At 36.9% G+C, this 22,994-nt stretch overlaps 1 protein-coding gene across 5 annotated transcripts in view; it reads right to left on the reverse strand.

Annotated features, from left to right (window-relative positions):
* Positions 1-22,750, reverse strand: part of LOC143292799 (uncharacterized) — a 50,111-nt gene extending 27,361 nt beyond the window's left edge. Inside the window, exons 1-13 of one of the 5 annotated variants that reach the window (XM_076603381.1) lie at positions 21,984-22,750; positions 20,102-20,258; positions 17,148-17,175; positions 15,862-15,979; positions 11,796-11,813; positions 10,960-10,980; positions 7,660-7,752; positions 7,107-7,170; positions 6,438-6,536; positions 5,138-5,281; positions 4,077-4,172; positions 3,440-3,558; positions 2,655-2,807 (exon numbers count right to left, since the gene is read on the reverse strand). In XM_076603381.1, coding sequence (XP_076459496.1) covers positions 2,655-2,807; positions 3,440-3,558; positions 4,077-4,172; positions 5,138-5,281; positions 6,438-6,536; positions 7,107-7,170; positions 7,660-7,752; positions 10,960-10,980; positions 11,796-11,813; positions 15,862-15,979; positions 17,148-17,175; positions 20,102-20,258; positions 21,984-22,340 — 1,467 coding nt within the window. In that variant the 5' untranslated portion in view covers positions 22,341-22,750. Of the gene's footprint in view, positions 1-2,654; positions 2,808-3,439; positions 3,559-4,076; positions 4,173-5,137; positions 5,282-6,437; positions 6,537-7,106; positions 7,171-7,659; positions 7,753-10,959; positions 10,981-11,795; positions 11,814-13,498; positions 13,529-15,861; positions 15,980-17,147; positions 17,176-20,101; positions 20,259-21,983 lie in introns of all 5 variants that reach the window. The other 4 variants (XM_076603383.1, XM_076603384.1, XM_076603382.1 and 1 more) reach the window with 4 other exon arrangements.
* Positions 22,751-22,994: the final 244 nt, after the last annotated feature.

Genomic DNA, 22,994 nt, shown 5'->3' on the forward strand with positions numbered 1-22,994 from the left:
GAATTCAATGGCCGAGATAGCAATGCTTTTCGGGCATCATAAAAAACAACAAGAAGTAAACTGACAAGAAATGAAACAATCAAATAATTGGTTTTTTTTGGTTTTTTTTTTCAAATGGAAAGCCCCATTCAATGGCTGAGGTGGCAATATTCAACAAAACAACAGCATTAGCAGTGTATGTTCTCACCAGAGCATACTGTCTACCTCTCACTTTCTGGCCCAAAACACACACAACGATCATTCCGTGGTAAGTCAGCTGTCAAGGAATTTGAGATTAATGATGCTGTCTTGCATGCCTCCTCCGTCACAGCCAAAACAAAAACAGCAAATTACTCAAAATTGAATAAACAAAGCATCCACCCTCCTGTTTGTTAGAAGACACACCAAAGCAAAATGCCAAGTGAATCCTTCAGTTTTGAACCGAACAAACTGGTCAACCAACCAACAATTTTGTAATGACACAGACTTGACTGTTGAGCCCTAATCATTTCTAATTAACATTTGTTCTAAAATTATTTATTTACTTGCTGATTTATCTATATTGATTATTTTATCTTTGTAGGTTCATCTGAGAGAAAAAGAAAACGGGTGCTGGCTTCTAACTTATATTTGAAAAAGTTGTTTTCTGAGCTAAAATAAGGAAAAAGAAAAAGGAAAAGAAAAGCTTTTCTTATGCCACTTATATACTCAATTAAATTTCACTTGGGTATCTGAACAGAATAGTAAGAAACAAAAGTCAAGTTCTCTTGATTAAAAGAAAAATATTATTTTGAATCTTTTAGCATGTACAGAAATGTCATCACCCTGATCTTTGGTTCCAGATCAAATCAACTCTATTTTACTACAAGGTTTTGGGTCAGTATGTTGTTACAGAAGTTTGATTTGGGAAGGTATTTACAATAATGTTCTCTTTAAAAAAAAAAAAAAAGAAGTTATGATTAAACATTAGTAAGATATTGATTATAATTGGCTTGACTGATTTTTCTATGAAGTGCTGTGTTATCATATCCAAAATACTTTGATATAATATCATTATTCTCTATCCCTAAAAGAACACATACATACTTATTAGAGCTCAGCTTTACTGTAGTAATGCTAAGCATTCTAAGAAAATAACAACAATACAAGTCTGATATAGATGGACAACTTAAAAAAGGTTAAAAGGTTTAAGTTATGGAGAACTACCTACAAACAAACCACAAAGGATCACTCCACTCCTTAAAAACACCACCATCCCATATAAACATCCGAACCCTCCAAGTATGTTCAACACATTGCATGACCCTGCCACACGAAAAAAGTGAAGTTCCTGGATGTAGATTTCAAATTAGTTGAAATATGACATCCTTCACGAGCTTAAAGAAACTGTCTTGCCAACCTTTTTCTCTGAGTTTGTATTAGTGGAAAAGCTGGAGACACAAAAAACATAGAAGGCAAGGCCTTCTTAAAAAATCGAATCATTTACGCTGCTGTACAGACATATTTTGATATCTTCTTAATAATAAACAAAGGAAGAAAGAAAGATATAAAAATAACAGATGTCATGCTTTTTGCTTTGGCAAAAAAAAGAAGTAAAAAGTTAATGGAAGTGAGATGCCACTCAGACAACACATACATCAATGAGTGTACGTTTCTGAAGCTCTCTCTCAATACTGGGAAACACAAACAGACCAGACTGCAGGGATGTGAGTGGGTAGCCAAAAAAAGACTCCAAAGAATGACAGATCATTCCAACAGCTATGTTTTCTGTAAGGACACAAGACAGTATGTGACTTGCCACCTACAATCTCACACACGCACACACACACACACACACCTTGCCACACTAGGCAAGTGTGATAAATGCAACACTGAACACCTGGTTCAGTGTGCCCAACACTAGTTCAGCAGGTCCATGCTGGCAAGGATGCAGATCATCAAACACAACACCAATGTTAGGACCAGTTACCGTCGCCAAAGTTCCTTGGCTATCTGATTTACCTTCTGACAGGATTTCTGTCACAAAGGAAAGTAATGCCAGTGTCAGAAGGAGTTGGGAAGTTAGAAAACAGAAATTCCAACAGGTAAAGCAATGAAAAAACTTCACGAAGAAGTAAAGAAATAAAAACCAAGGGGAAAGACAAAAACAAAAAGAAAATTAAAAGGGATGATTACGAGATTGTATTAAAATAAAACAAAATAAAAAGGTTCTGATATAAAGAGATGTAAAGATTCCATCAGAGCAAAAGAAAGATTTGACATTATTTTCAGGTAGATCTTTCAGCATACATGCGTGAGCACAAATCAAAACCCTGATCATCATGTACCTCTAAAAATAACATCCATTACGATCACTCGCTCTTACACCTGGATATACACCCATTTAGATAAAAATAACTAAAATGTCCTGTAACACCTAAATTTCATGAAATATTTATCTGCTTCATAAAAAATGTGCATCAAGAGAAAGCAGTTAAATATCAGCTACCAAAAACCTTTCCTTTTGATTTCTGTTAACAAACCAAAGAGAACAGAACCTGCAAAATGAACAGAATCTATAACAAAACTGAAAATACGGATGAATCGACAAAAAATGATAATGATGAACTATTTCGCCCACAAGGGGCCAAATGAACTGATGACCCAAGTCCACAAATCGACCAGCACTCCCTCACCTTGAAGATCTCAAAGCCAGCAATGTCCAGGATGCCGATGAAGCTGGCCCCCTGACGCTTGGTGCGGTCCAGGGACTTGTTGATGCGCTGCACAATCCACTTGAACATGCGCTCGTACAGCGCCTTGGAGATGGCTTCCACAGCAAACTCCACCTGGTCATCAAGGAAGGGTGGATTGAAAAAACCATCTTAAACTGATCGTCTGATTTCTCCAACAAGCAAGACATCTAGAAGAGTCTGTGACCAAAGTTTACAAACAAGAGTGCATGATTTTGGTGGTTGTTTTTTTTTCTTAACAGGCACACCATGCACACAGACATTTGTATATATGCTTTCACACAATTGCAAAATATTTCAAGGTAGTTTATCATAATACACTGATCAAAGGGTTTTTTTTTTTCCTCTTCAGAGAACCCCTTTACACATCAATTAAGATCAAACAACATTATTTCAAGACTGAGTTCATAAACTATGTTTAATTACCTGACACTCACTACACACCCCCTCCCTCAGGTGTCAGTCAAGAGATAATATTTATCAAATTATCTACTCAACTCACCATCTTTTGGTGACAATGCTGGACCATCTAATAGTTGAATGCGGATTTATGAACCACAAGGTCCTGACTGAAGAAGACAAACTATTCCCAGCAACTTATGTAGACACACAAAAACCTCATATTGCTTAGGATGTGTCATTCTCTTTTAAAGAAAAGCCATTCCTAAACTTATGTTCTGGTTTAAATGACAACCAGCAATAAACAAAAAAAAGTATAAGGGAGGTACCTGAGCCTTGGTCTGGGCCTTGGTGACGAAATCACGCCCCACTTTGATCTTGGGCTTGAGGAAAGCCTGGGTCAATGCTGTCACAGGTACTCCAAGCAGGTGACACACCTTCTGGGCCACTGAAACACAACACCTTCTGATTCTTTTCTTTTTCTTTTCTTTTTTCTTGTGGGTTCTATCCTCATATAAAGGAATAGCACCTAGCCTTAAACCAAAGCATAAAAACTATAATGCAGATCACCTTTTAATTTTTTTTTCTTTTCATGCTTTTCCTCCCATTTTTCCCCCCCTAGTACGATCAAATGGCACACTGCTATAAATGAAGAGTAACATCTGTAATGCAGTCTCTGTCATATGTCAAACAGACTGCCATCTTCTAGTTTCTAAATACTAAATAACTGATAATCAAATCTGGTGAGTTTTATCTAAGCTTTTCTCCGCCAACTGAACTAAACTGACCAACTTTTGCCTCATTAGGGTTTCCTAATATATATATAAAAAAAAGCACAAACTATTTCTCCTACACACAATTTACTTTAATTGTACACAAAAAGGCAGAAGGGGGGGAGAGAAAGCAAAATAAAAACAGAAAAAAGCCATAACATTCCTCATATACAGAAAGAGCAACCACACATACCTGTGTTGTCCGGCAAAGTGGCCTGGTCAGAGTTGCGCTCCTGTTTGAACTGCATGTTCCCCATCTGTAGTTCAGCTGACACGATTCTCATCAGGGCTGCACACACACACACACACACGTTAGAGATTGCCACTATTCTGGATGTACAGAAAGAGGTGCACAAGCAAGGAGGGACACAAAAAATGAAAGAGGAAAACAGGGTGACAGAGGGAAGAAAGTCTGAGGGTTTTTTCACAACTTTCAGCTGAATGAAGAAAACCAGGAGCTCAAGCTGTCTGACAATTTGCTGTCCTTCAGTGTTGATATCCTGGCAGACCCTCACACTTGAACATAACAATAAATATAAAACATTAGCAACTACTTTCTTGTGGACAATAACTTTATAACAACCATTAAAACAATCCAAACCAACCAAATAAACAAGCAAAAAATGAAAAAAAAATATAAACACCTCTACTCTTACAAATATAAGTGGATCTTGAGGATATATAATTGTATTACACAACAGGATACAAACTGATATTGCTCTCCAGTGTTTTACACCACCATTTCTACCCATTCCCCCACCCCACCCCCATTAACTGCTGGTCAACAATGGTCAAACCTTAATGACTTAACACTTTCCATCAATTGGGCACAAAAAATTCACGTGTTCCCATGAAAGTGTTCCTCCATTCATCTTACAAGATCTGTCTCAGCAAAGTCTCACTGATAAAATAAGGCAAATTATAGTACTGAAAATGAAAAATACCTTGGCTCACTCCTCTTCAGTTTATAAGTGAATGCAATCATCTACTGGCGTTTTATTATTTGCCTGTCCAATATTAAGGGTTCAGTAAATTATAACCTTCATCGGACAAAAAATTTTTCCCGTAATTCATATATGCCAATTTAATGTTCATGTTCACATAGTAAGAGGCTGCCGAAGAAATAGCAGCAAGATGTAATGATGACTGTGGCAGAAAGTATATATGCTGATTCCTTCCTCCTCACTCAGGGAAATCAAGCAGCAAGACACTTATGATGCCACCCCATCCACAAAGACACAGTGACCCACTGACCTGCCTGGTCATCAGGGCTGAAGCCCATGATGGTCATGGACTCCACCAGACTGCGGAACTCCTGGATGTCGTCCACACCCGACACAGGGACATGGCCGTGGCTCAGGAACTTGTACTTCCCATAGTCCTCCAGCAAAAAGTCCTCTGTAAACACAACACTGATGTTATCTCTAATTTCTACTTCAAACTTTTATCAATTTAAATGTCATACATCAAGTGAAAAAAACAAACAAGCAAACAAACCACATCAACAGAACTTGCAAACATTTAAGCCTTCTTCCATTCAGTAAAATTTCAATTGATACCTATTCAGAAGTTAAAATTTTGAATGATCATTCATTGGCAGATACTAATTCTTAGTAATCTCTTCCAGTGTTCCCAGCAGTCTTGTGTATTTCTTTTATGTGAAATACTGTGAAAAAAAAGGAAAAAAAAAGAAGAAAAAAACAAAAAAACAAAACCAGTGGTCATTCAGCTGATAGGAATTTGATGCAATAATTAGGTGCTTCTTTCTTCTTTTGTGGCCTGTAGCTCTCATGTTCATTCATTTCTACATGCAGGCTTTCAGATGTATGACCATTTTTACCGCTATGTTTAAGCAGCCCTGTAAAAATTTCAGAGGAAATGCAGGCTGAGTGTCTTTCCATAAACAACACCAATATGGATTACAAGATCTTAAACTTACAAGGACCTTTCAGCCAATAACAGACCTGTGCTTGTACAGACCTGAAAGATTGGGAAAATGTTCCTCCTGAACCAAAACACACTGATGGAATTGGAACCATGGACCTCAAGAACCACTGAGAAGTTCATCCTGTGTCACTAAACACAGAGTCAGTGATTTCAACATTTAAACAACTGGATTTAAATTTTTCAGAAAGAATAAGAGAGACTGATAATGGTATGAAGGTGGCAGAACGGTCAAGACGTTAATCTGCCCACAAAGTGCCCATGAGGATGTTGGTTTGATTCCTGCTCTCACTTTTTCTTCAAAGTTTGACTGGAAACTGAGCATCAAGTCATTCGGATGAAGTGATAAACTGCGGTCCAGTGTGCAGCATGCACCTGGTGCACTGAAAAACAACCCATGGCAACAAGAGTGTTGACCTCTGGCAAAATTCTAGAAAGAAGTCCACTCTGATAGGTACGCAAATATTACATGCATGCACTCAAGGCCTGACAAGTGTACTCGGTTATGCTGCTGTTGGGCATCTGCAAAGCAGATGTGATGTAGCATATGTGGATTTGTCTGAATGCAGTGACACACACACAACCACACACACACACAGAGTTTACTAACTGCGTTGCTCTGCCGAGGCTCCAGACAGCAGTTGATAAAAGATGTGGAAAGCTCTCTCCCCTTCTGCCTGACGAACAGAACGGGACTTCTCCAACAGGTCTATCCGGGGGTCAAGGATGTTTCTCTTCAAAACACAACTGTTCTATTACGAGACTTAAAAATATTCGTTAACAAAACCATGAATACTTTGTGTGTATTCTACATAATCCAAAAGAGCGGAAAAAAAAGTGAGTATCATAAATATATGGTCAGAGCATGAAATTAGAGCCACATCATTTTATCACTGGTGGCATTTTTATTTCCCTTACAATATCTGTCATGCTAAAAACTTCAAAACAATCTGAGTGAAAAATGTCAGCAGCTTCCACTTTCTTGCATCTAATCCCAGTGAGAATGCAGCTGTTCTAGACGAGTTCACTGAAAAAAGTTCTGTGTTCCTTTTTACCTTATCTAGTGTGAGAAAAACGTCTGTCAATGATGAAAGACTGGCATCCCAGGCACGCGCGCGCGCGCGCGCACACACACACACAAATTCATGCTTACACACCAATTCCCAATATTATATTGCTAACACACACATCTGACAGTGCAGAATCAGATTCTGGGTGATAAATACTTCACTTAATTCAACCTTGTCAAGTGTATATCTCAGTGGGCACAAAAGGATACAAGTTTCAATGTTGGCCCCTGAAATGTATCCTGAAGAATCAAAGTTGATGCGGATGAACTTGCCCTGGAAACAAATGTGCAAATCTGTATAAAAGTAATGTTCACATTAAAATACTGATAAAAATAACTTGTGAAATGAGGCAGAGCTAGCACACAAGAATAAAATGACCGATAATAAACAGCATAGTTATCAATATTATCATCATCACTTTAAAAATAAAACTTGAAATCAGTGTTCTTGCTTTTAATTTGGAGCTTAACACGAAAGAAAATATCATGTAGCATGTGCACTCATTCTTAGAGATCAACACATATTTATATAAACATTCAAGCATGCCAATGGACTTAATCCAACTTCCGTATCTTTGCTTTTGATTAAAAGGATTTTTAAAAAGCACAAGGAAACAAATTGCTCATTCTCAAAGCACACTCAAAAACTTCATTTGAGGAGACTCATTTGTGCACTCTCACACATATACATATTCATAAGACATTAACATTCAAATAAAGATGAAAAAGGATGTTATTTGAGAAGGATCAAGTGATGACTCACAAATCTGGACGAGTTGTCATTTTTGATGGTCTTGGCGTTGCCGAACGCCTCCAGGATAGGGTTGGCCTGCAGCAACTGGTTCTCCAGCTCCCCCTGTTGGTACACCCAGCCACATGTCATTCCCAACCCTCTCTTTGTCTTATTGATACACATTCTATTGACCCATCCCAGACCAGATTTGTCAAATGTTTTGGTTTTTAAAGGCAGTCACTTCGAGGCTGATGTTTTCATGAGGAACATGCATACTCACAGACTTACAAAACTGCAGTCACACGTGCACATACATACAAGCATCCACATGTGTTCACACACATGTGCACACATATATACTGAAAAAATGCTGCTCAATATTTTCAATTGGTGCTAGTCTCTAAATATTTCAGCTGTCAATGCCTAATTTTCCACTCAAGAGAACACTGTGTGCGTGTGTGTGTGCGTGTGTGTTTATGTGACGGAGTCAGCTGACATTCAGGTACATATGAAAAAAAACAACTCATAAATAATATAAAATTAATGTCTATAACAATTACTGGGCATTTCACTCTTGTATTCTAATACTCTCCTTAGGCATCAAAAACAAGACAGAAGACAATATCAAACTCCTCACAATAAGCCTTCTGATAGGATTCACTGGGAAATGCTGATTTATTCAACTGAAGCTGACTTACATTTTACAGACTTTCTGTAATGATTAAACATATCAAACAAACAAGCAAAACTGCAGACAGTTTTAAAGTTACAGCTGCACAATACAGTTCACAGGTTTTCTTAAAACAGCATTTAAAAAAGCCATCTGTGCAATACTTTTATAATATAAAACACATACATTAAAAACATATCAAGATAAATGAAACTATTTTAATTTTTTCTCATATGACATCCTAAAAACATACTATATCCTGTTACTTTATCAATAGGTTGCATGTTTCAACATTCTTTGCTTTTTCTGCAACTAGCCAAATGTGTTTCTGTTTTTGACTTGCCCCTTTCCATATCCTCATTATATTTTCCAGCCTTCTGTCACTATTGATACAAAGAAAGTATAGGATATAATCAAACTTTTGTGCTACTCGTTTACTCATAATATGAGCATTTCTGAGCATTGATTCTTCTGTGATTCTTACTAAAAGACTGCCCCAAAGTGGTAAACTAACAAAATAAAGTGTGTGGATGGATGGGGGGAATATGAGAGCATAAGCATGCTTCTCATTTGTGATTGTGCGTGAGGTTCATCTCACATGTGCATGTGTGAATGTGAATGCATGTGTTCAGGTGTTTGTGCAAGCACCTGTACATGCGTATGCTAGTGTCTGATTCCATACATCTTAAAGCACAAAAAATGCAAAATATATACAGAACACCAAAGATCAAATCTGGGGGATAGAGGGGGGGAAATAAAAGAACAAGGCTGAGATGTGGGTACGATGTGTATATGTGTGTGTGTGTGTCACTGTGTGTGTGTATGTGTGTGAGAGTGTGTGTGAGTGTGTGTGCATGAGTGCGTGCGTTTGTACATTCTTTCCAGAGGTAGAAAGGGGGAAGGTGCACGTAGGATGAAAACTGGACAGGTATGTGCAAAAGGCATGTTACCATATCAGGAGTGTGTAGGGATGGGGAATGTGGGTGGTGGTGGGGTTGTGGTGTGATGGGTATCACTTTTAAAAAAACAAAAAGTGGTGCCTCAATACGATATTTAAATGGTGTATAAATGTACATGTGCTATTTTCATATAATACCCCAACCAAACAAAAACAAACAAACAAAAAAACCCCAAAAAAACAAACAAACAAAAACCAAACTCTTCTTAGAATGAATCCTTCTAAAATAAACCAAACCATGCACTTGATAATGCTTCTGCCATTGATAAGAACTAAGCAGTTTTAAAATAAATCTTAAACTTAAAGATACCAAATAAAAACATGCACTTGTAACTGTCATTACATTAATGTTAATGGCTTAAAAAAAAGTGCATGAAAATAAAACAATGCAGTCAGTAAAACAGCTTCATACACATGGAAGTAGGGAAAAACAATCTGCATTCAAATTGTGACTGGCCAGTCAACCCCACTGAAATTATTTTGGTCTGGTTCAACTGTTCCAAGTATGTCCAAGAAATCAGACTCAATAAACAATTCTCATTCGTTTTCTAAACTAAAAGAAGGGTGGGGGCATTGGGGCAAGGGTGCGCATGGGGTGGAAGGGAGGAGACAGAGGGGAGAGAGGGAGATTAAAGAGAAGTTGAGAAGCAGAAGACATCATAGGGGTTATATTTTCTATGATAAAACTGCATATAAAATCTTATTTTGCACTTTGTGAGAACAACAAGGAAAGAGATGGAGTAGGCCTTTCTTATAACTCCCTGGGGTTGACAAGCTCTGTTAAAAAAAAGGGGGAAAAAAAGGAAAAAAAAAAGAATGATTTTATGAATACTGACTTCATTGTTTAAAAAAAAAGAAGAAAAAAAAAAAGAAGTAAATACAAAGCATTTACTTATCTCATATCCCTTCATGCGAGACATTTTTAAAAGCAAAAAGATGACAGAAAATGACCTTTCAAATTTTCAAACAATTCAGCAATATGTTTCGTTTTGTTTTTTTTCTCCAGGGTGTTCTTACAAGAGGGAAATATACAGGTACAGAATAATACATTGTCATGCAGTGTATTTGTTGTAGAATGTCATCAAAACCTCATGATTTCTGGACACGAAGTTTAGAGTGATTTAATGCAAGCATTTCTCTGGACTTCCAATCTGAAAGTAGTCTGACATTCCAAACTGTTACAAGAACATTTGAAATGAATTCCAGAACTGACTGAGTATTCAAAGTCAAAGAAATTGAAACAGGCTAACATGCACGAGACGGGTAGGTCTCAGTGATTCGAGTGAAGGAACACTATCTTCATGTTACTTAGAATCTGTTAACAGGATGGTACATGAAGTGTGTACAAGCAACCTCTGATGTCGACAGACAGAGAGAGGCATAGTGGTCAGAAGTGGATGATGGCTCAGACTGGGTATGCAACTGATGCAAATCTATTCTCAAGTTTTCAATGGTGACTGGACATGCTAGTGATGGCAGTGAGATGAAATGCTGATAGTGGACAGGCCTGATAAGAGGAATAATTCACCTGTGAAAGCTTTTGAAATTTTATAATTTGCGTCCTACAGCTGATTAGTGTTAAAAAAAAAAAAAAAGAAAGAAAAAAAAAGGGGAAGAAAAGTGTAAGGTATGTTGTAAGAACACCCAAGGAAGATCTTTTTGCTTTTGAACATGTCCATGGCTTTCATTCACAGAATCATACCCATGTGAAAGAAGGAGTGCCCTGTTTGCCAGAATGATTTAACACAATTCATCATTGATTATTGCACACATCAAACAACAAAACATTCATCAATCTCTGTTCATTTGAAATGCTGAAGCACTCATACAGCTGCAAATGAAAATCAAACTACATTGCAGGCACAACAGGCCAAGGAACAAATAAAAATGTTACTTCAAAAAGAAAACAAGAAAACACTGAGCTAGGAAACACAAACAAAAGTAGATTCAAAAAGTAAACTGCGGATAAAACGGAACCAACAAGAGTTGGCAGGTGCGACTCTGCTGAAAACTGTAGGTGGAACAATGGAAATTTTTCTTTCCAGGTGCAACATGCACAAATTTCTTCATGACTACCTGTTATAAGCAGAATAAACAAGAAAACAAGAGGCCCACAGCTCACAGGTTAAGATAAAACAATAAAAACAACAACAACAACAACTAATCAAGCAATGCCAATGCTGCAGACTCATCTGTAAGAAAAGACACAAAACAATGTTTGGGTCAAATAAGCATACCTGTCACAACAAGACAACAGCCATTAACCTGCTGAAATTTGCAAATGAATAATCAAAACATGCTGAACAACATGCAAAATTCAGCTCTTAACTCTTCATTAAGTCTTGCAACTTTCACAAGATCCGAGTTCTAAGGGTTCCAATGGAACGGTGAAAATGGTTAGATCTTTTTGTCCAGGTGACATCCACAGACAACCCTATGTCATGTATGTGAAAGTAGGAAGACTTAATCAAGCCCAACAACATTAAAATTGATTGTACCAACAGATAGTGAACAGATCTGGACGAAGAGAGTACTTACAAGGTTGATTTCCTTGCTCTACACCGTGTCCAGACACAGAGAAGAAGACATCATGAATGTCATGCCAAAGAGAAAAGTTCACAACACACATGCTACGTGCTACCACAAAATACAAGCCTAATAATAATATAACTGAGCTAGTACTGCCTTTTTTTTAACAACTAACTACATAAACTAATGCATCTTTAACTTCTGAACAAAACACAAACGGAATACATGCACACAGACACTGATACACACAATTGCACACATGTAAATTACATAAACAGAGCAGGAAAATAATTATCTGCAAATCTAACTGTGAGAACTTTACTGATATAGTGATAAAAAAGGATGAAATATACTTCCCCTCCCCTTTAATTCCAGATTGTCACTGTTTTTTATTTTATTTTATAGGAATTAAGAACTTGCATTGTCCATTCAATATAAAAAATTTACAGTTAAAACGATCCACTAGTAATGAAACTTTGAGGACACGATAATAATACCAACATGAGACAATGCAACAGAAAATGAATTAACCTGCACTTTATACCTCTTTACTCAAATCTTACAATGTGTAAAAGAAATGGCAACTTGTTTGAGACATTTGCTATTCAGTGTGTGGATTTATTAACTTTTTCAAACAGCAGTTTCAGTCGTAAATGATAATTCACGCTTCTTAACACAGACTCTATAACACAATAACACTCAAAACTTAAAAGAATGATCATCTGCTCAAATAACTTAATAAATATAAACAGATTATCTGCATAATCTATTTTCAAAATAACACTGAAATATAGAACTATAACAAAACATTAAAAAAGGACCTGAATTTTGAACAGAGAATAATTCATACATGTTCAATGAAGTGATGAGTAATTTATACATATCATGTACATAGCATTTTCATGCAATGGATGCGATAAGTCAGTTACGACTTATCTGGTAAGAGAACATACATCAGTCATTATCATGTTCATGCAACTTTATTATCTCATGAATGCATAAGTGCAAAAACAAATTTGGTTTAAACAAAATCTGATGCTGCATGATCAAGTTGGCTTGTAGCAAAAACTAACAGAATGGGGAGGGATGCAGAAGGTGAACAGACCAGGGGTGAGGGGGTGGAGCCTATGTCAAATGCCAGAGGAGATGCACTGCATAAAACCTTCATGCACCTGACAGGGCGAAAGCTGTCTGAGGAGGGATGAGTGAAATGATGCTTGTAACAGCCCACCATGCACAGCTTCCCAACAGCAAAGTGTTCATACACACAAGAAATTGTCACTACACTGTCACTGATCTTAATTCAGTTAGGAAATATACAAATGCCTCAGAACACTAAAAATGTAAGATCCTATAAACTGTCGTCTGAAGTACCATACCGAGACACGCAATGTGAAATGTTCACGTTAACATTTTTCTCACTTATAACACATTTTATGAAACAAAATAGGATATAAAATCATTTGTATAACTGACCACAATAGAACATTAATTCTTATCTTAAGTATCTAAATATTCACTATCTCTAACTTTAAAAGAACATATATATAAAGTTGTCATTGTTTATACAAAGCAGATTAAAACATCTACCTACTAATATTATTCTACTTACTGAAAAGGATCAGGCGTGCACAAAAAAAAAAAAAAAAAGGTGAGATGGCAACACACATGGTACTGAAAGGGATCAAGTCCCCACACCAAACCAGAAGTACCTTATCCAATTTTATACCAGGTGGAAAATCCTGAAAAAAAATTAGTTCCACAACAATAAGTGTACTTGATCTACTTTTGTTTATCTTAGACAATGATGAATCTTCCAAAGTGGAATGGTCACTGATAAGTAAAAACAATTAACAGAGAAAATATTTGTAACTAGTTTACTTTGCTAAGTTAAAGTCTTTTAAGGTTCTGAAACTGCTTGTACTTTGCACAAAAAATCTCTCTGGGAATAAATAAACTACTTGGTTAAAAATTTTGTCCATGATAAGACGACTTAAGTGTATAGCATACATCACTGACAATATTTCTAGTTCTGGACAGTCTACAATGTTGACACCATTTTTCTGTTATAGACAGACATTTGATTGCCATACAGATGGTGTACCACATGAAACTTATTTGTAACCACAGACCTGTATCAAAATTAACATAGAAAACGAATAACACTGCATGTGTTTACAATGAAGATGGTTTCACTACTGCAATCAGTTTTGGGGAAAAAAAACCTTTTCCCCTTATTTTTCCTCTCTGTCAAATGGAAAATTCATCTTATTGCTTTGATTCTCTTCCCTTCTTCATTTTAAAACTAATTTGACTGAGGCCTTGTGGCAAAAATTTCATATTCTCTTGTTTGCTGAACAATGAAGAAACAGAAATTCTAGCTCCTTGAAGTTGAAGTAAAACTTATTTGCACACAACTTCAAACCATTTATTTGATGTTATGGATACGGTATTCTGCATCAGTGAGTGTAGTTACTGTTTAATATGTGTGACTGTGAGTGAATAATTAAATTACTGTTTCATTTTTCCCTCCTTTTGCATTCAGAGTGAACTGACCTATTCTCTGGTGTTCTATGAACAGTATGCTGATCAATCCATGCTCACTTCATCAAGTTATTGTGGACTAACAAAACATTCCTTGAATAACACTGCAAGTGCTCAAGTACCTATCCAATGTGACAAAGCAAGACAGAGAGATAAATCTGCAAAGCAATTCATTGTAAATAAAATTTAAAACAAAATGAATGAAAAAAAAAAAAACCTCCATGACTTCAGCTCTTTATGCAGAATGGCTGTCACACATGCTTTTGACCTTAAATCACATGCAAGTGCCATAGCTTCAACATTGGACCTGTCAGAAACAACTACCGGTATTCAAAGTGTTTTTTTTTTGTGTGTGTTTTTTTAAATCAGGACACCAACAATATTTCTGATCAAAATAATGAACTGCTGATTGCAATCTGAAGTAATCAACATCATCATATCTTCAGAATTCAATTCATTAGTATGATTATATTTAATCGTTAGGATTGTTCTTGAACACTGGTATTGTTGTTTTTGTTCAAAGTCCATAATTTCTCTCATTACTTGAAAATGAGACACTAAGACATTTGCTAAGGACAGGTCCAATGTATCTAGCAACATACACAATCAAACAAACATTCTCTTCACATTTAAAAAAAACCCAAAACATGTTGTCTAAGAATGAGGAGGACTGGGAGCATGCTTTCCATCCCTGAAACCCTTGGCTGGAAGGAAGGAAGGAAAGAAGGCAGATGAGCAGAGACAAGTCAGTCAGCCAGAACCTTTGTGCATGCTGTGAGGGGGGGACAAGCGACAATACCCCACAACTGCTGGGGGAGCTATCAAGTTCAACACATGGTTTTCATCAGGCAAACATTTCCATAGCACCAGACAGACCCTTTTACAGCTGGGCTGCTGTATGAATCATCACACAAGGACAGGATGGCATGTGCATAACATGAGCACTGAAATGAAGGTAATGAAAACAAACCAAAAACCTTTCTCATACAGCTCTATCTTTTTTTTTTTTTTTTAAATCAGGAAATATCTCACCATTCTCACGTCTGACTAAGTACACCAGTTTCACCAACAACTGGTTTAACTTTTTGTCTTGTTCACAACTGGATTGTGGTGGATCTGACCCTCCAAGCGCTCTATGTGATTGATTCATACAGTCTGGTTTCAACTTCAGGCATCTGGCTGGCAGCATACAGAGTGGGCTCTGACAGTGAGACAACACAAAATGCACCATCCAACATCCCAGTAAAACTTCCAATCATCAATCTAACACCACAAACTATGAGCATGATGAATGAAATGATGCATCAAAGGAAACATGGTCCACAGCTAAAGTCATAGAACATGAGGGAAATTCTGCCTGCCCCTCCTCTCTCCAAGCTCGACTGTGTCTACCCCATCGCATGTAAACAATTTTAACAATACTTGTTTTTCTTTTTCAACCACTGGTATGTCAAGAAAAAGGGGAAAGAAAAAAATCCCTCATACACTATGACTATAGCTTTATGGCAAACATGCTTACAACCTAACTGACCGTGATTTGCTGTATGTTGGAGACTGAAGATCGAGTCTGTCGTGTTGATGCTGCGACGTATGCCAGGTACTGGATGACCTTCTTAGTGTTCTCTGTCTTTCCAGCACCAGACTCTCCTCTGCAGAGTTTATTTCACACATTTGTGCCAGTTGGGACTAAAACTCACCTATTTCTAATAATGCTTCAATTCAAGTCATGCAATGTACCAAAAACACAAAACTTTAGTGCTTTTACAAAATTTTCAAACTACCTATCATGCCTGGCCATGTGAACAGAGCCTATAAATGGTATAATCAGAACAGAAAGGTGAAAATGATGTTTAAGGCCCATTTTTCCATTAAAAACAACAACAACAACAACAAAAACACACATAAAAAACCCCCCAAAAAAGTGTTAAAAAAGTTCAAAAGCTGTTTCCACATGAGACCACCTTTTCCACCTCCACTCTTGTGCTACCAGTGCCAATGGAAAGACCATCAATTTTTTTTTATATATGAAACAATGTGTGCTCAATATTTTCAAGTTTTTATCCCTTTCTGCTATAATGTGATTTTTTCAATCACATATCTTCTCTTGTGTGCACATAAAAGAAAAACAGGCACACAAGATAATGTATTAACTATCAGACATGGCTGGACTGCCGGCAAAAAACAACTGAATCTGAACAAAAGTTTCAAACACTGACACTAGTGACAGTGACACTCTAAATACTGTCCCCATATTAATCTGATCAACAGAGGAACAGTACCCTTTTCTTTTATATTCCTTTAGTATTAGAATAATTTCTTTTGTTTCCTGTTATTTAATTTGTTCCATTTCCAAATCCCAGCCCTTCCTTCACTGACAGCATGAGTGAGTTAATTCCCTTGTTATACATTTCACAAACAATGACATACTTTCAGTTTCATCAAGAAATATAATGATCATCATTTATGACACCAAGTGCATTAGATGATTGAAAGTATCACAAAAGTATAATATACTATATCTGTATTTTTTGTGGAGCTGAACTGGATGTTTGTAAAGTGAAATCTTTGGCACGAATTGTTTTATTCAATTCAAAGGTAATCAAAATAATAAAATTCATAAAAATAAAGAGGTTGAATAACTCTTTTTCAGTTTTACAGATCAGGCTTGGTTTCTCTGGAGCACAGGTCTTTCAAAAGCCAAAGTTAATGTAATTAAACTAAAACTGTTTGCAGTTTTCAAATAATATATATATATATATCCACCCTGAAATAAAACATAATACCAGTTACGATCAGTGTATAAACTATAATACTCACGTGCACAAGATTGACTGGTCTTCCCTATCTGCAACAACAACAAATATTATGTTTAGAAACTGACAAAATATTCACACAGTCTACACCACATTATCAGCAGTATAATATAAACAAAAGCTCTCAACAAAAACTCATCCAAATGGTAATTTGCATATATATATATATATATTTAAAAATTAGAAACTAATGTTGTTAAAGTTAGCTGACAATGCACTATTCTAAATTTTGACTGATTTCTGTGAAGCAAAACATTATGACATTAAAAGTACTACAAGATTCTTAAAAAAAAAAAACCAACTAACTTATGACAGCAGCCTAAGTGTGAGTATTGAAGAAGTTTTTGAATAACACTAACTCAATGATATTCTTAACATTTCATTTGAAAAGACTTAAAAGAACGGCTGAATTTTTGGAGCACATTTGACACTATCAGTGGGGTTCAGACAGAACGAACCTCAGTAAAACTAAAATGCTACTTTACTAACTCAGTAACTGAAAATACTGATGGTATCAGGCATGCATAACTAAAGAAATAATATAACACTCTTAGTCTAATATAAGACTGAGGAAGACACAAATGGCACAAGAAAAGAAAAAAGCAGGCAGAATACCATTCAATCTGTTTTTACAGCATGAACCTTGAGCACCTCAGCCTACCAGTTAGCTGCAAAACTGTGTGTGTTTCAAACTTTCTGTTAGTACTTGTGTGTGACCCCCTAAAACTGCTTTTAAAAAACTCTTCATCTTACAGACAGGAAGTAACTCTTCTTTACCATAACTTAATTAAAGAGTTTGAAGTTGGGTGCCTTACAAAGAGTTTCTGGTGGAAGACTAGCTGAAAATGTATTAAATTTTAACATTAATCCCAGAGTCTTCTTTTCCTTCGGAAATTAAGCCCTCACTTAAATCTGTCTCCATACATTTCTGTAAAAAAAAAAATTGCTCATTTTTGTAATTTAATATTCTCAGATTCCTTGTTTTGTTATTTCTGAAAAAAATCAATACAACAATGAAAGAAAAGTTAATGACAATATTTTTTCTTTCTTGAAACAATGTATCACCAGACTTCCATTCATTTTATTGCATGACAACTAGCATATGACTTTTTTTTTATGAGCAAAAATGGTAGAATTTCTTTGAAATATTAATTTTCAATTTCAATGTGTGTGTGTGTGTGTGTGTGTGCTCGTGTGTGCGTGTACATGTGTGTGCTCGTGTGTGCGTGTACATGTGTGTGTATATCCCTGCATTCTGTGCTTGCACATGTGTCCATCCAGGTGTTCTCACAACAGTACAGCTAGGAGAAGGACTGTTTTCAATGCAAAAAATTTTGGACCTGAAGATACATTACTCTTACTCATTCATAGGATAGAAATTATCTATGACTTAAAATGATTATTCAAAATCACCTTGTTCATGCTTCAGTAAGTTTTCATGGTCAGGCTCAGAATGGTGTGCAAAATGCCAATTTAAAAAATTTCAGACACTATCCATGTCACAGAAAATGTTTTTTCCCTTAATCTTTTGAATGAAATGCAAAATTTGTAACTGTTTGGGTAGCAAACTGATATTCAGTAGCAGTACTTACTTAAACTAACAGTTTTCTCCTTCCATTTCATCTTTTAATAGTTTTAAATACTGATTATAGTTATACTAGTTTAAACATTGAGTAACATCTGCCACACTGCCAGACTGAAGACAATTCCATGTGAAAATGTCCTACAAGCATGCACACAATAGACATTCATATATTACAAACTCTCTCTTACACACAAACTCTCTCTCTCTCACACACACACACGCTAACACACACATGCATGGTAGGGGCCCATTAACCACAGCCCCAAAAAGATCTTTTCAGCCTTCCACTTCTTCAACAGCTTGTACGTCTTATTGAGCTTGGAAGGTGGGGAAGGTGGGGGAGGGGGAAGGGGTTAGAGGGCGGCTTTGTCACTTCAAACTGCACGCTTGGCAGAACCCTTTTTGTAACTTTGATGAAAGCAGAAGTTCCCCAACCAGATGACTCACCCAAAGTTAAACAAGAGAGTGTAACTGTAATCCCCAACCCCATTCAGTATAAATATTTCTGTTTCTTTTTCCCATAAGGTTTAGGACATTACGGTTTTGGCCAAGGATGACTGAAGGAACTGTTGAAATCCTACAGTTACAACCACCCTTGTTTAGTTGTTAGATGGCCTTCCATGTTTTTTTGCTGGCTGAAACAATCTATTTATATAAATCATAATATTCATGATTAATTTTTGAGTGACAACATGGACCACAACTCAGTTTGCATTCCCCCCTCCCCACGAGACCAGAATCTTGGATGTCTAACTTCCTAAGCAGGCACACTAGACTCCACTGAGCCACTATTCCTAAGAATTCCACTTTGCCATTCAATAGACTTTAGTACATTCTTTCCCTTCCCAAACACTGAACACACTGATTGATAAGTTTGAAATTGTCAATTTTCTTTAAAAAGGAAAATAGAAAAAAAGGGTGCATTCAACTTGTGGAGGGAACAATAAATCATCAATATGACAAAAAACAAAAAAACAAAAACAATCTTAGTTTCTTTTAGCGATTGGCAGAAAGCAGAAATGAAAGAAAATGCATGCTCTGAGGCAGCATGAATATTCAGACATGTTCTTTGACCAGTTTGCAATTCACAGAACTTTTGTCAACATTAACACAACATGATTTATTTATCAAAAGTGATGAATGAGTATTTTAACTGCACATTTTTTTTCTCTTTACTATGTTTTATCATGGGCAGTATTTAAAAAGTTTGTATTAATGTTGGTAAGCTTCTGTAAGTTCAACAACTTTCTACTTCTACCAAAGTTCACAACGTGATTGTACTAAACTACTACATACAGTACACAGTACTCGTCATGTTGATGTCTGCAATCAAATACTGAATCGGACAATGAAAAACTGATAATTACATGTACCTTGTAACATAGATCTGTAGGCAGAGTCTGCAATGGCATAGACGTGGGGTGGTACTTCATGGCGTTTCTTTCCTTTATACAGTTCAACCACTTTCTCTGTGTAGATGGGAAGCCTCTTGTAAGGGTTCACAACCACACAGAAAAGACCTGAGTACGTCTGTCAACAGAAAATCAAAGTCCTCATTAATAAAAACAGAACACCTTCATAATCATACAAACTCACCTGCTTAGTGCATATTTTTGTTGTTCATTCTTCACAATTTGATATACATTATGAAAAAACACATCAGAACAATGCAACAACTATATCAATCATACATTTCATGTGTTTGTGTGTCATTCTGAGTGTGTACATGAATGATCTGAATCTATGAGTATGATACATGTGTACATGGGTATGTAATATTATATATGCATGCATGCGTGTATAAAACTAACATGTGCATACATGTGTGTTTGTGTGAGCTGTTGGTGGTGTGTGAGTGTCACTGTTGTGTGTATGCTTTTGATGATGTGTGAGTGTCACTGTTGTGATTTTGTCACTCACACTCTGTGTAATATTCTTCATGTGTTTATGGGCGTAGCATTTAAAATGCAAAAGAAAATGTTAGACTGTACCAAATATTTGACTGCCCTTTGTTGGATCACATGTATTTCATGATCATCTTTGCGTGCATGTGTACATGAAAAATAAATTCAAAGTCCGTCAGATACAAAAGTCACAGAAAGAAGGGAAGGGGTGGGGCTGTGATGGTGACAAGGAAAGGGAGGGTGGAGGGCAGGATTGGGGAGAGAATGCAGAGACAGAGAGAGAATAGAGACAAAGGGGCAGAGAATCTGTGTGTGTGTGTGTGTGTGTGTGTGTGTGTGTGTGTGTGTGTGTGTGTGTGTGTGTGCATGCAAGTAAGCTCAGTCATACACATAAATTTGTACATGAATGTGATAATGTGTGCAAGCATGCATGCATGCACGTGAGTGAGTGAGTGAGTGAGTGAGTGAGTGAGTGAGTGAGTGAGTGAGTGAGTGAGTGAGTGTGTGTGTGTGTGTGTGTGTGTGTGTGTGTGTGTTTGTGCATACACTGGTATAGGATATGACTGTGTATGATTCTATGAATGGTCAATGTGTTTGTATATATATATATTATATATATATATATATATAATATGTGTGTGTAAAATTATACATACATATATATATATGTGTGTGTGTGTGTGTGTGTGTGTGTGTAAAAGTATAAGTTTAACAATGAGACAATGTTTCAGTCTATGAAACATGCAACATTTATCACTTTATGTGCCAAGTGAAATCTTTATAAAGATTTCTAATTCATGACTGATCTTATATTTCTAATGAGTATGTGTATATAAACTTTGCTGAAAACTGTGTTATAGTTCTCAAGCAAATCTGATTAGATAAAAGGGTGGAAGAGGGGAAGAAGGGGGTTGGGGTGGGGGTTCTGTCTGTCCAGCAATGACTTCTTTGAATAAAATAGCAATATGTTGTTCATGTCCTCAGATTTGACCTCATGATGAAAGAACATGTATAAGAGGCCTGAATCCAACTGATAGTTCCTGGCAGATTCTTCAAATTCAAATGTCACTGTCATACTGGTCAGTGAACTATACATATTATGACATAACAATTCACATTATACATTATTTTGGAACAAAACCTCGCTTGTAAAAATAAAATTCTCTAGGTTTCCTACGAACAGAGGTACTCCCTATCCTACGCAATACAAATATTTCCAATAGTGTGTAGTAAAGGGGATTGGCAGTGGGAGTGACAAGCACATGGGGGGAGGGGAGGGGTGGAGGCCGGGGGGTTTAGCAGACGACATCGACATGCAAGTGCTGTCACTCATACCCTGTTTTGTACTTACGTAAATCAAGCCAGAATAATATCTGTCTTTCAGGTTGTGCAAGACGGATGCTTCATTCAGACAAGTCAACTCTGCCATGTCCTCAACCTTGTTAAATTTGGGAGGATTCATTTTTTGGATGTCATCTCGGTGCACCATCACTCTCTTGCCGGTTTCTTCCACTTGCATCTCCACTTGATCGCCCTTTTCTGCTTTCACGCTTGCAGCAACGAAGCCATTCGTTTCGTCTGGCACCCAAACCAATTTTTTCGATGCCCATTCTGCTTGGACAGCAGGATCATTGATGATACTCCTGTCAATGGTCAAGTAGCGCAGTTCACTCACGCTCAATTCCTCTGCACCTTCGAAATCCGCCATTTTGTCAGAAAACTGCAACAAAAACTGGCCCGACTCGGACTGAGTCAGTTAGCCTCTCTCTCACAACGAAAACACGAAAGCACAATGCTGAAAAATTCAGCAAAAACACAAACTGGGGTCTGCAATGTAAATCCACGTCCCTGCTAAGCAATATCCATTGGAACACTTCGACAGGACGACACTCCAAAGAACGAAAACTTTTCCGGTTGTGGACGCTGACAGTGTGAGCCAGAAGGGTTAGCAGCGAATGGCTGTTGTTTATCACGTGACTAATGGGACCGCAAATGGCACGCCCAGTGTTCAGTCACGACTGCCCAACAAGCCACTTCAGACCAAAGTTAAAGTCCTCCGTGCAGAACAAATTTGTCAAGAGTATGTGGCTGTGTGTGTTGTTAGAATGTTTCTTGTGGATAACGGGTGACGTCATTCGAAGTAAAATGATGAGCTCATCAAAGGCGCAGCAGACGCCGTCGTTTCAATGTCGGTGGCTGTCCGTCCAGTCACGGAATTCCCCTCATTGTAGTTTTATTTCCATATATGGTTATAATTCGTCCGGAACCACGTCACCTTATGGGGGCCGTTTCAAAGTTAGTTAAGGCTTTCGGACACGTGCAGTCAGGTTTTGTAATTATTACTCACTAAAAAGAACGAAAG

This window comes from Babylonia areolata, chromosome 18 (genome assembly GCF_041734735.1).
Source record: "Babylonia areolata isolate BAREFJ2019XMU chromosome 18, ASM4173473v1, whole genome shotgun sequence".
Taxonomy (NCBI): Eukaryota; Metazoa; Mollusca; class Gastropoda; order Neogastropoda; family Buccinidae; genus Babylonia; species Babylonia areolata.